The sequence below is a fragment of the Cyprinus carpio genome, chromosome A1 (genome assembly GCF_018340385.1).
Source record: "Cyprinus carpio isolate SPL01 chromosome A1, ASM1834038v1, whole genome shotgun sequence".
NCBI lineage: Eukaryota > Metazoa > Chordata > Actinopteri > Cypriniformes > Cyprinidae > Cyprinus > Cyprinus carpio.
Window position 1 is genome coordinate 8524496 of NC_056572.1, and position 13355 is coordinate 8537850.

The 13355-nt window shown below is 34.3% G+C and overlaps 1 protein-coding gene and 1 long non-coding RNA gene across 3 annotated transcripts; both read right to left on the reverse strand.

The window, feature by feature from the left end:
* Nucleotides 1-2768: 2768 nt before the first annotated feature.
* Nucleotides 2769-3206, reverse strand: LOC122145967. The gene is made up of 2 exons (XR_006160735.1): nt 3118-3206; nt 2769-2843 (listed from the first exon to the last, which is right to left on the reverse strand). It is a non-coding gene; the product is annotated as an uncharacterized LOC122145967 (long non-coding RNA).
* Nucleotides 3207-6877: 3671 nt separating this feature from the next.
* LOC109068179 (transmembrane protein 94-like) lies at nt 6878-9646 on the reverse strand. Of its 2 annotated transcripts, none has more exons than XR_006160887.1 (5): nt 9524-9646; nt 9288-9392; nt 8057-8148; nt 7703-7963; nt 6878-7004 (listed from the first exon to the last, which is right to left on the reverse strand). XR_006160887.1 is itself a non-coding variant. In XM_042763822.1 (5 exons), the coding sequence occupies exons 1-4, from the start codon at nt 9569-9571 to the stop codon at nt 7902-7904; spliced, it is 381 nt and encodes a 126-aa protein (XP_042619756.1). In that variant the 5' UTR covers nt 9572-9646; the 3' UTR covers nt 6878-7004; nt 7703-7901. The 2 variants fall into 2 exon arrangements, 1 of the variants encoding a protein (XP_042619756.1); XM_042763822.1 differs by having other exon boundaries at nt 8057-8222.
* Between the last annotated feature and the right edge of the window lie 3709 nt (nt 9647-13355).

Sequence of the window (13355 nt, forward strand, 5' to 3'; positions counted from 1 at the left end):
TACAAATTGGTTTCTCATTAATTTTAAGGCCAAAATCACTGTTATCTAACATTGAATAAATGCAGACATACACGCACACAAGTGTTGAATATTAAAAGTTGTGACACCCATTTCTACAGCTTGGCAGGAAGACAAGTAATAATTTCATTCCATTTGTTTTATTTTAAACGCCACACTTTCCTCAAATAGGGTATAAACTGTTCTGGTACTTTTAAGTTTTACTATTATATAACATTAATAAACCAATTTTTGTACCCATCAGTGTCGTTATTTCATTATTTTGACACAATTTGTTTAAAAAAAATTGAAAGTACATAAGCTGATATTGATCAGACGTTTATGGTGATCAGAGGAAACTAACATCTGCAGACAGGAGAGTGTCTTTTTTTAGAGGTTGTTAAAGTAGTTCTCATTGCAGTACTGCCACCTAGAGGTCAACGCTGTTAACCAAATCTGTACAATCACAGACCACAGACATGTAGCATATATGACACACAGTAAAAATCAAACAGTGTTAACAATTTATAAAAACTTTAAATAATAACTTATTTTTAATTATTAAATTGCTTAGATTTAATTACATGTATAGTATTTTAGTAAATGTTCAATTAACAACATTAATGTTAAAAACAATTATACTGTATAAATGTGTATATATATTAAGTTAAAACATGCATGATACATAAGAACAATAGTAAGATGTTAATTTTTTAGTAAAAACTGAATTTCTAACTTAATTATAAATTAAAAAATGCTAATTAAATGATTGCAATAGTAAATTTGTTTAATTTAATATAAAACTTGGTCTAATTGATATATTTTAAATGAATAAACATGACCAAACTATTTCACGCTATTATATCATTATTTATTTTTACTTTCAAATAATTAGAGAAAAATGAAAAATGAATTTTATTTAGCAATGACATATTAAATTAAATTTATGTATGGACTGCTGAAAATTCAGCTTTGGATCACAGGAATAAACTACTTTTTCATTTATATTCAAATAGAAAAGAGTTATTTTTAATTAATTTATATTTCACAATATTACTGTTTTGCTGTATTTTTTTATTATTATATTTAAATATATACTGCTTTTGTGAGCATAAAGAAAGTGAGTTAAAAAAAAAAAACAATCAAACAAACATCTTACCAATCACAAACTTTTGAATCAAGTGTAACCATTATATTCTATTGTTGTGGTTGCATTAACTGATCTCATGCAGTTCGATGCCCTCATTGATAAAGACCATGCAGTGGGATCAGCCTGAGGAGTCCTAGCACCCAGGATGCCATGGGAATATCAGAGATATAGAATGTGTGGAGAAGGTCGAGGTCATGCCACAGGAAACGGGACACCATTGCTAACCAAGCATTAAGAACAGGCCTGTGAGGGAAACAGAATCAGCCTGGTATTTAAACGACCATGCCATAATTTCCATAAAAACAAATTCACTGAATTTGCTTTCAAATTTGATGTTAAGAGGAAACAAAATAATCATAACATTCCTCACACTTCAGAAGTTATGAATTAGGCTTTGAAGGGATACTGCACGCAAAAATGTACACACTTAAAACACACACACAAGAAACACTAGGTTCATACTCAGACACATCTTCACTTTTAGTTTGCTGAATGATTTAGCTTTATTTTATGTTTGATGGTTTTTTGTCTTTGGTTGGAGGGTTAGTTCAAAAAATTATTAGAAGATAGTAGTACTAAGGTGTTGTTGATGACTGCCACTGAGAAGCACAAGAAAGGCAATGACCATCTGAATCCCTGCATACCAGTCAGGAGACCACACCGTAGAATTCCTGCAGACAAACACGCAAAACAGAGTCCCTTTTACCTTTATACAATACATTATATAAAGTTTTATATTATATACAGTATATTATATAAATATCTCAGATATACAACAAGGGTGAATTTGAACAACAAACATTAATGCTCCATTTATATGCTATGGTATTTTTAAAAAAAACAGGATGTTAAACAGTAAGCATTGTGCAGTATGCCTTATTATGCCTTACATGACCTCATGCTCTCCAAAAAACAGATAACACATTTTTTTAAATAATACATTTGTGTGAAATTGTATTATTTTATTAATTTATAAAGCACATTTATAAACAACAGATGTTGAAATATTTGCTCTATGTTGTAGAGCAAATATACAAAATAAAAGACTATACAATATACAAAACACAAGCAGATGGACAAATGAAAATTTACACCCTCAGGAAGAGTTAAAACACAAAGAATTAAAGAATTCTTTAAAGAATAGTTGTATTAGGAATAGTTCTCCACCAAATAAAATTTGCATAAAATTCTTTGGACGGATTTGGAGAAAATTTGCATTACATCACTTGCTCACCAGTTGATCCTCTGAAGTGAATGGGTGCCGTCAGAATGAGAGTCCAACAGCTGATTAAAACATCACAATAATCCACATGTAATCCACATGACTCCAGTCCATCAATTAACATCTTGTGAAGTGAAAAGCCTTGTTTTTGTAAAAAAAAGTAAAGTATCCATCATTAAAGTTTTATCTTTAAATCATCACTTCTGGCCAAAATATCAGTCCATAAACTACAATAATTCTTCCATCAATGAAAAATTCTTAAAATTCTAGATACAGTAAATAAGTGTTATGTGTATCAAAACAATTTATGATTTACTCAATCAGCAGATTGTCTAAAATGTTTAGATAATACATGACATACCTCCTTTTAAGAGCTCTTCCTGTTTCTTTACCTTTTTAGGTAGGAATCTCAGATTTTTCCCAGTAGGAGCTTTCATGATGGAATTGTCAGATGGCTTTCCCAGAAGGGACACACTGAAAAGAGAAAGGAATATATAGTTAAGAGAGTAAATTATGCTTTTGAAAACCTATTTCAGACACAAAACTTAACTAGACAGTTATAATACATGTTTATATTCAAGGATTTTATCAAACATTCAAGATAGGGACAGGGTAAATTAAAAGAAAAAACATATTGACTGAACACTAACCTAAATGTGCAGGACCCATTTTTGCATTGATTATTTACTTTTGGTAATTTTGTGTATGTTTTTGAATTCGTATTATTGTTTATTATATTCATATATACCTCAGTTAGGGAAAATAGAAACTGGACAGAAAGAGGACATCACTTGTGCCCAGAGGAGGAGGAAGTTGACACACACATGCCAGAATCTGTGGAAATAAACAAACACACACCAGTTTATTCAGCTGCACCTGACAAACCCTGAGCTTTAGATTTAAATCATGAGTGTGTTATTCATTACTACTGACAGAAATAACAAAGTCAAAGAAACTAAGTGCATGTGGGACAAATTTAAAGAGTCCAGTGATATACTGTAGAGTCCTAAATGTGCCTCCTAACAGGGAGACATCAATTAATTCTTAACTAAAAATTAACACAAATTTTAAATAGTTTACTTAAAGAAATATCTATAAATTTACAAACTGATGTATAAATAGACTAAATAGATAATAAAATTACTCAGTGAATGTTTAATTAATTATAATTGATTAACTTAAATACATTAATAATTGTAAATACAGACACAATTGGTGATGTGTTTATGTAGTACTGTAATCACAATATATAGATTATTAGATGTTATAGATATTACAGTCTTATATGATTGTATATTTTTAATGTAATAATAATAATAATAATATTAAACACACACACACACACACACACACACACATATATATTTTTCCCAAAATTAGATTCTGTGTTAGATTTCAAGTTGCCAAATCCTCTCTTATACCTGAATGGGACAAGGGACAGCTGACACTGGATCAAAAACAGAAAAAAACTTGCTTTGGTGTGACGTGCCTGAAGAAAACAATATTATAATTTATTTTAAATAGTGCCTCCATCACAGTGACATAAAGAAATTACTCATATATTATACATATGTAAATGTGTCCACATTTACCTGTTTGATGAGTCTGATGACAGTGTTGTTGTCTTGTTGGTTAAACTGTACTGTGCAGGCCAACCCACAGATGGCACTAGAGAGCTGAATTACACTCAAAAGTGAAGTGGTCCAACAACATGTGGGAACCAGAGGATCTAAAGCAGTATTGTCAATTAATAGGTCAGAAACAATGGACAATGTACAGTATACATAACATAACATAACATAACATAACATAACATAACATAATATAACATAACATATTTTCAGAAGCCATTACTCCAGTCTTCAGTGTCACATGATCCTTTAGAAATTATTCTAGTATGCTGATTTAGAAATTTTTATTTTTATTATATTATTATCAATATTGAAAGCACTTTTTGCTGCTCATTATTTTTGTTGAAACTGTGATACACCACCATTCAAAGTGTGGGGTAAGCAAAAAAAACAAACAAAACATCAACAAAAAAAACCTTTTTATTTAACAAGGACAAATTAAATTGATCAAAAGTCACAGTAAAGACATTTTTATGATGAAGATCATAAAAGAACTTTTGACCCTTAGTGTGTGCAAGTTTATAAAAATGTTTCATAAATGCATGATGGAAAATCACACACCAGTGCTAGTTCCATTGTGGCTTCTTAACCCTTAGTAATAGTACAGCACTATAGCCTGCTAATAGGTCACAAAACTGTATCAGTTTTAATGGACAATATGGGGGAAATTTTCATGCCACAATGTTTCATGCTGGCATTACAATCAGTTGGGATTAGGGTGTTTTATTAAAATATTAAAATTAAAGCCATGTCATGTCATAAGTAAATCCATTCTTGGCATGTTATTGAGACAAAGGGAAATGATAAGAGGTGAGTTGTAGTTTAGGCGGATCACCTGATATCACTTTGTAAGCAGATTTTATTGTTGTTGATGTTTTGACTGCTCCCAAAGGCAGCATACGACCTCTCATACTCCTGCATGATACACACCATCTCGCATTCAGCTACACACACACAAGCACAGTTTAGAATGGTGGCTTTGTTTATGATGATATAAATAATTCTGAGCAGTGTAGCCAGATCTCACTAGAAAAAAAGAAAGTAACATGCTTAAAACTAGTGACTGCAGCTTTCTCTGGGAGGTGTTTATGAATCAAGAATTGCTTCATTTTATTCATCTGACAGAGATATTTTTAAGCCATACATATTTTACTTATGTATGTATTTTAGAGTGGCCCTTATTTTTGGAATCACTCCAAATTTCACTGAGATTGAACTACGTTTGGGGTGTGCTCAACAAAATTTTAATTCTGTCTTAATGACCATAACAGCATGTAATTAATAATTATACAAGACCATTAGTAAACTGTGAATTAAGTTAAAAACGAGAACACAGAACAGTGTTGTTAAATTGACATGTAGCGCTTCAGCCGTCCCGAGTTCGAGTCCCGGCTTGTGGAACATTCCCGATCCTGTCAGCCTCTGTCTGTCCCACTTCTCTTCGTGTCCACTTACTGTCCTATCGAAATAAATAAATTCAATCTTAAGAAATAAAGTTCAATTACACTTAAATTACTGATTAGAACTGATCTTTGAAAAATTGCAATCTGATTTAGATTGTGATGACAATCTGACATGTCCTTCAGCTGGAAAGTTCTTGAAGACATAGAAGCAGAATGTTAAAAATGGAAATGACTGTACTGGTCAAGAATGTGAACTTGGAACACAACTGAGATCTGATCTAGATAATTATGATGATCTGACAGTCCTTCAACCACAGTATTCTTGCAGGGAACTGGAAACAGATTTAGGTGCTCTCTGACAATCTGCATAAAGAACTGCATTTGTTTTTCAGGCTTTAAGAGGAGTCCATTGTACTCTTGTATAAGCACAACTCTTTCTTGCATTTGCATTGTTTGCCCAGGTACCAGGATCCTTATTTAAGGAGGCCTGACAGAGTTCATTGTCGTGACATGTTGCCAAGTATGGTGTCCCAAACTCAGAATCTGTCACTTAACTCATCCAAATGCACACACACAGCAGTGAGTAGTACATACACGTACACTTACATGGGTATGGTATGGTTCAACAGTTTGGGGCCAGTGAGATTTTATGTTTTTGAAATAATTTTCTTATGGCCACCAAGGCTGCATTTATTTGATCAAAATACAGTAAAATCTGTAATATTAGTCAATATTATTACAATTAAAAATAACTTTTATATTTTAATATATTTTAAGACAGGGATCTCCAGCCCTGCTCCTGGAGAGCTACCATCCTGCAGACTTCAGTTCCAAACCTGCTCCAACACACCTGTCTGTCTGTGGGACAGGTGGGACTCTGCAGGGCAGTAGCTCTCCAGGAGCAGGGTTGGAGACCCCTGTTTTAAGACATAATTTTTACATCTGATGGCAAACAATTTTTTAGCAGCCATAAGATAAGAAACTTTTCATTTATTTAGCCAAACAATAACAAATAAATGTGGCAACACTAATTGTGTGTGTGTGTGTCTTACTCTGTGATGTGCAGTCTGTAAATAAAGGGACCAGCAATGGAACATTATCAGTCTTCTCCAGATGTGGCCTCACATTCTCTATTCCTTTTGGAAGTTTGGCCTGGAAAAACAAGAATCAGGTTATTTCTATTTTGGGATCCTACTTCCTGATCCCAACAAGTAAAACATGATTTTAGAAGGTTTAAGTAAAGCCTTTATAGAAATCTGAAGTGTCAATATAGTGTGTTTAGGTCCTTGATAAAGACATGCTCCATCATGGTCTATTGCTCTTGACTCGGCCCTCTCTCTGAGACGGTCTCTCAACAGAATTTCCTCCTCTGAAATCAATAAATGCAAATTTAAAAGGATAGATAATTCAGAACCGAACCAGTTAAAATAACTGGTCACAGACAGACATGCATATCTCTGTCTCTCACCTTCCTCAGTCACCGGCTCCTCCACATTATTTGGGTCGAGAGGGAAGCTCTCTGGTAGAAGGGAGATGGGACAGTTCCATCATGTCTCCAGTCCCATTTTCTCAGCAAACACCTACTCATGGGGTGACTCAACCTAAAGTATGTAAATAACAAGAATAAAACATTTGTACAGTCGATCATCCAACATTGTTTGAATAATGAAAATGTTAAACAGCATGCAGCTGCAGTGTAAATGACATGATTTAGGACATGTTTCTAGATCAACATCCTGTGTTGGGCCTGCAAAAACATTTCCATCCAACAATCATAACATGATCTAAAGTCAACAAAGACAGCATTTACCTTTTTATACATGTTCCTGTCATAGTGCATATATTTTATGTAGGGCATGTAGTCACCTATACTTAATCTATAGTATATCATCTATACGACACCTATACTACTGTTAAAAACAAAATAAAGCCACAAGCAGCAATCATCAGGGTCCAAGCACCAATGGCCCATGGTTTCTATTTCTTTGGTGTCACAACAGGAATGTGCTTTTTAGAAAGAACAAAGGAAGTGATTTTTGTAAATATTGGCATTTACATTTAACTCCAAGGCACTTAATACACCTTGCTACTGGTGTCCAGAAACATGGTTTTACCATAGTACATATGTAGAAACAACATTGATACTTTTTTGCTAGTGACACACACACACTATATCCCTTTCTCTTTACTCTGGTTTCACTTTTGATGCTTCTGTTTTCTCACTATTGTGAAACTACTTTGATAAAAGGTATATTTCAATGGAGCATTAAAAACCACAATTTCCCCTATCTGGCTTTACCCAGAATCCTTGGTAGATGGCAGAGGCCCCAGGGTGGGCGGACTGGCTGACATGGGGGTCGAGTGTGTACCAGTGTGGCATGGGTCAGGTGGTCAGAGAGGCGGAGAATGCGGGTGGCGATTCCAGGGTCACAGAGGACCAACTGTATACAGCCAATCCCAGAGGCTGAAGAGAGGGGCCATGACGTTGCCAGCGTGTGTCATCGTACTGAGCCTGACCCTCCAACAAGCTTAACATCTGAAGAATGCAGTGTGAACGGATCTTGAGAATAAATACATAAGATGAGACCTAGTGAGATTTTTTCACAAAAGCAGGCCCATTTTTATCAAAATATGCTGTGTCCTGCAAGCCGACCTCTTCCATTACTTTGTCCCTGTGATCTCTTCACCTTCTTCATCACTTCCTTTTGCCTCTGTCTGTCTGTCTCTTGTGATGAGGTGGACTTGCTAAAGAACAGAATATTTTCAGGGTTCGGACTGGGCCATGAGAGAATGCCTTGCTTATCAACACAACACAGGACCTGAAATACATATATACAACCACACAAACACATATAAACAATTTGTGAGAACTTTTAATATTCTTAAGATAAATAGATTTATTAGATTTGGCCCACCATGCTATATGACAAGTGGAAGGAAAAACTTGCTTTTGAAGCATACCTTAATTTATATTTTTACTTTGGCATAGAAATATAAAAAACAAGGAAAATGAATTTGATGAAAAAATTTAAATGTTTGTTTATATATATATATATATTATATATATATATATATATATTGTATATTTTCATATAATATCATTGGATAGAATGCAAAATTTACTAAATCAAGTTTGATTTTGTGGCCTATTATATTAAAAAGTTTGGAAAACTCTGTTATTAATATTAACATTATTCTTAATATTGTAATTCAATTATAAGTGTTATATATTATTTTTTAATGTGATGTCCAATACTCAAATTAAAGCTTTTGCATAATTAGTAATGTAATTAAAATTCAAACACTAAAATCATCACATTATAATGCACCAATTGAAAAATGAATGAATTTATTTTTATTATTAAATTTTTTGTGTTAGTAAATTAACAGTGTTTTAATGAGATTAGATTATGGCAAAGATAATTTAAAATAGCATCAACACTTATAACATATCCAATACAGACCAATACAATACACCAAAAATACCTAATATTGGTTAATGACCATATGATTACTACCGTGAATGGTTCTTTAATCAGTCAGTACATAAAGTTCACATTTGTTCATACTTGCATACTGATACTGTGACCAATTGCATTCTGGTACACATTCAACGCTCTTATTTCAGCATTGCATTACCTTGATAGAGAGAAAAACATTTACTGCCCCAGTGTCACCCCTTGTGTAAGTGCAGCAGGTAAACTATAACTCTAAACAAATGCACACACTTAAAAATCTATGCATGCCATTAGATAACAAAATATCAAACCACGTGGCATTTATTTTCAAGACTGTCTGTTTGCAGATGCCAACTGATTACTGAATGCAATGACATGCATTCATTTTTAACTGTACTTTAAGACTTTTTGTTTGGTTGCACTTACAGTTACAGATCCCAGGCTGTGTAGAAAACTAGCAGTGTGGCAGAGTGTCGATGTTTGACCCCAGAACACTGAGTAACATTTCTTGCATTTCAACGTCCACATTTCCTGTTCAATAAAATGAGAAAACTGGCATTGCAAATCATTACCAACAATACATCCATTCACATGGTTACAGTTGTGAGCAATAAATATACAGCTAGCTATTGTGTGGTTTCCTCTTTATTGAACATACCCACCAGTCTGCTGGCTGTGAGAGCATCTGTAAAAGAACCAAGCCTCTCCATACATGCACACAAGATCCCAAAGCAGGGGGAAAGTCAGGGGCAACAGAGGCAGAACACCAATCACCTGTAACACAACATTTTATATATTTATTAGGGATGCGTTTTTAAGTTATGGTCAGTATTTTAAGATTTTATACAAATAAAAAAAATAAAAAATAAAATATATAATAATAATAATAATAATAATAATAATTATATATATATATATATATAGATATATATATATATATATATATATATATATATATATATATATATATATATTAAACAAAATTGTGCATTAATTCAATTTTTTGTGAATTGAGGCTGGAGTACTTGGCTTTAAGATATAAAAAATATAATGCACTGCTTAAAGGGGTCATATGATGCGATTTAAATTTTTCCTATCTCTTTGGAGTGTTACAAGCTCTTGGTGCATAAAGAAGATCTGTAAAGTCTCAAATCCAAAAAGATATTCTTTATAAAAGTTAAGGGTCAACCACACCCCTCTAAAACGGCTCGTTCTAACACGCCCCCACATCTCTACGTCACTATGTGGGAAGATTTTTATAACGCCGTCCAAATGTTCAAGAAAAGAAAGAAGGCGTAACGTTTATTCTCTCTGTTGCCTCCGCTGCCATGTTTCGTTTAAGTGAAACTTTGTTTGGCCTTCCAAAAAAGGACATGACTAGAAATCAGTGGTAAAGTTGTATTTCAAAACTGTTACAAAACAGTCCAACCAGAGTCGGCGTCAGAGCAGATCTACTGGAGGGGCATTGGATCATCGGCGGGGGGGCACTGTCGTTTGATAAATATTTTTTTGACGCATTGGCAACATCATAGTAGCATGGAAATCCAGACCTAAATCTGAAAGATCTATATAGAATGACAATTGAAAGATTTAAGGCCCGTTCACACAAAAGAACGATGACTATAAAGATAACGATATTAGCGTCCACACCAGCGAACGATATCTTCTGTTTATTCTAAGCGCACGCTCGTCTGGCGCTTTAAATTCTCGAGCGCGTTACAACAGGATGGATTCTGATTGGCTGTCAATTTTTTTTATCGTTCATCAGCTGGGAAAAAATCGTTTTGAAAGTGATTCCAACGATATCGTTTTTCTTTGTCTTTATCGTTATAGTTGTGGTGTGTGGACGCTGCTGTTCTTAATACTGAAAACGATTTTTAGAACTATAATCGTGTGTTTATCGTTATCTTTATAGTTATTGTGCTTTTTGTGGTGTGGGGTTTAGAATTTGGTTTTTTTTTAAAAGGTTGAGAGATGACTGTGCTGGTGTTTGCTGTTTTGCCGACCGGATACGGTTTCCAATGATCTATATAGAATGACATTCTACCCTATAATGTTAGCTCCAATGATCTATCTATATAGAATGTCATTATATAATTTTTTTTTAAAAAATTTTTTTTATACCTGTCTTGATTCCTAATACACAACCAGATGACGATTGTTAGGTTTAAACGTTCAGGAATACGATTCAATATAAGGTTTAGTATAGGCAGGTTCAGCACTCAGCGATGGGACAGCGACTCATTCTCGCGTTACATTTTTGGGAAAATGTACATTTTTTGGGAAACGCGCGAGGAATTGCGGCTAACGTTTATAACCTTGCACGTAGAGAGCGCTTTTAAGAGCTAAGATAGGCTAGGCTACATCGAGGAAACCCTGCCCAGAACACATAGCCTAAACAACAGAACAGGACAGAAAATAATAATATAAATATAATATAGGCTAAATAAAAAACATAAAATTGGCCTACAATGAATAGCTATATATTTTTTATACTTAAATAATTTACAAATTACGACGACAAAAATTAACAAACACTGAATCAGTTTGAAGCTTTGAAAAAACCGGCAAAAAAAATGTCCCCATCAGACAAAGTGTTTTCGTATAGATGTTTCTGAAAACTTAAGGCTTTTTTTCTTAATAAAACGAGTTGGACATCATCACACAAATGTCTGCGTATGGACCAACAGAAGACTAAAATTCGCCTGCAGAGAATAAGGATGTCACAACAATAATGAGCCACTCACACAGGGTATAAGGTTTAACTGATTTTGTAGTTTTTGATTTGCGTAGAATGCAAATTCTGTAGAACTTGAGAAATAGATAAAAAAAAAGAAAATACAGGAAATGGAAAAAATAAAATACAGAAAATACAAAAGTGTGCTTCAACAAAATAAATAATTTCTTTAAAACACCGTTTTTTCTTAGGGTTTCAAGGACTTTAAATACTCTAAAGGACTCATTTTCTAAACAAAATAAATAAAGGACAAAAATAAATGTATTTTCTGCTATTACTTTATGCTAATACTTGGTTTTAACCTGGGGTTACACACCTCCCAACAGTTTATGCACGCCACCAAGCAGAAATGACATAAGGCCGTATATCTTTACAGACAGCCAAGTATAAAACACAAATGCAGTTAGAACCCACAAACATTCATCAACAATTCACCTGTGTGTTTTTTTTTTTTTTATAATTAGCTGCTAACACTGTCTATAATTAGACGGACAAACTGTTCTTCAACTTGAAATGGATTTTTCGCGCGCGCGCTGCAAATCAAATGTAACAAGTTTACTCGGCGACCAATAAGCATTCACCATGACGAAGCCTAGTAACGTGCCATGAGCAACCAAAATTATGCATTTTCCCCCATTCTTTTTATTTTATTTACTTTAAGTTACAGTTTGAACATTTAATATTAAAATAATAACTAAAAGGGATTTTTTTTTTTGGGCCACGCCATGGCCTGTAGGAGGGGCATCAATGACCGCTAGGGGGGGCACGGCCCTCGAATGCCCCACCACAGCGCCGGCACTGAGTCCAACCCAAATATTCCGATGTGTGCTGCGCATTTTATGGAAAATGAGGACTGTTTTCTGAACCAGTAGCCTGCAATGCGTCTGTGGCACAAAAGCTGTTTCCATAAAGTTGGGCAGTTCAAACTTTGCAAGGACAGTCTGGCGCTTCTCACAGCTTGTAAGTAACAACGTAACGTTTTTTATATTTAAATAATTTGTCAATGATGATTCAAATGCGAGTTTTAAGCAGTAGAGTAGGCTTGTTGTTTGTTGTTTCTCAGATCACAAATGCAGACATGGTTTTATGTTTACGCAGCGCAATACGCAACGCAACGCGTAAAAAGACAGTATAAGTCATTATAATCAGTAATTATGTCCCCACTGGATTCAACAAATGCCTTGTTTGTAATGGGTTTTATTTGTCTCATCTAGTGATGTCCGGATCGTGAACAAATCTTTCTATTTAACCGAATTTCTTAGTGAACCGGTCGAACCAGTTCACCAAATCTATCTGAATCGTTTGAAACAGTTCGTCTCCAGTACGCACTTATCCACAAATAACTTAAGTTATTCAGTTTATAAACGTGCCTTACACTCCTTCTGATGCGAAATAAACCAATATCCCGAGTTATTCAGTTAAGTACATTGACTGAACTGCTAAAAGAAAGCGATGATGGGATGTGCACGAGCAGAGCAGCTGGACTGAGTCTCGTGCTGCTGGCCTGGGAGACGGCATAGTATGTTAAGGGGCCGTAACATTTCCGTCACATGCTTGAGGCATTCGGCCAATCACAATGCACTGAATAGCTGGCCAATCAGAGCACACCTTGCTTTTCAGACCGATGAGCTTTGTAAAAATCGACGCGTTTAAGAAGGTGGGGCATAGAGGAGAAACTACATTATATGGAAAATAATGTGTGTTTTTTAACCTTAAACCGCATAAACACATTGCATTACACCAAATACACAAGATAA

Bases quoted from the DNA above. Each gene is read 5' to 3' on its own strand.
- LOC109068179 (XM_042763822.1), bottom strand. From the start codon at position 9,571: ATGGAGAGGCTTGGTTCTTTTACAGATGCTCTCACAGCCAGCAGACTG. The intron at 9,393-9,523 runs GTGGGTATGTTC...TTTATTGAACAG, and splicing joins CTCTCACAGCCAGCAGACTG to GAAATGTGGACGTTGAAATG. The intron at 8,223-9,287 runs GTAAGTGCAACC...TATGTATTTCAG, and splicing joins ACAGCCTGGGATCTGTAACT to GTCCTGTGTTGTGTTGATAA.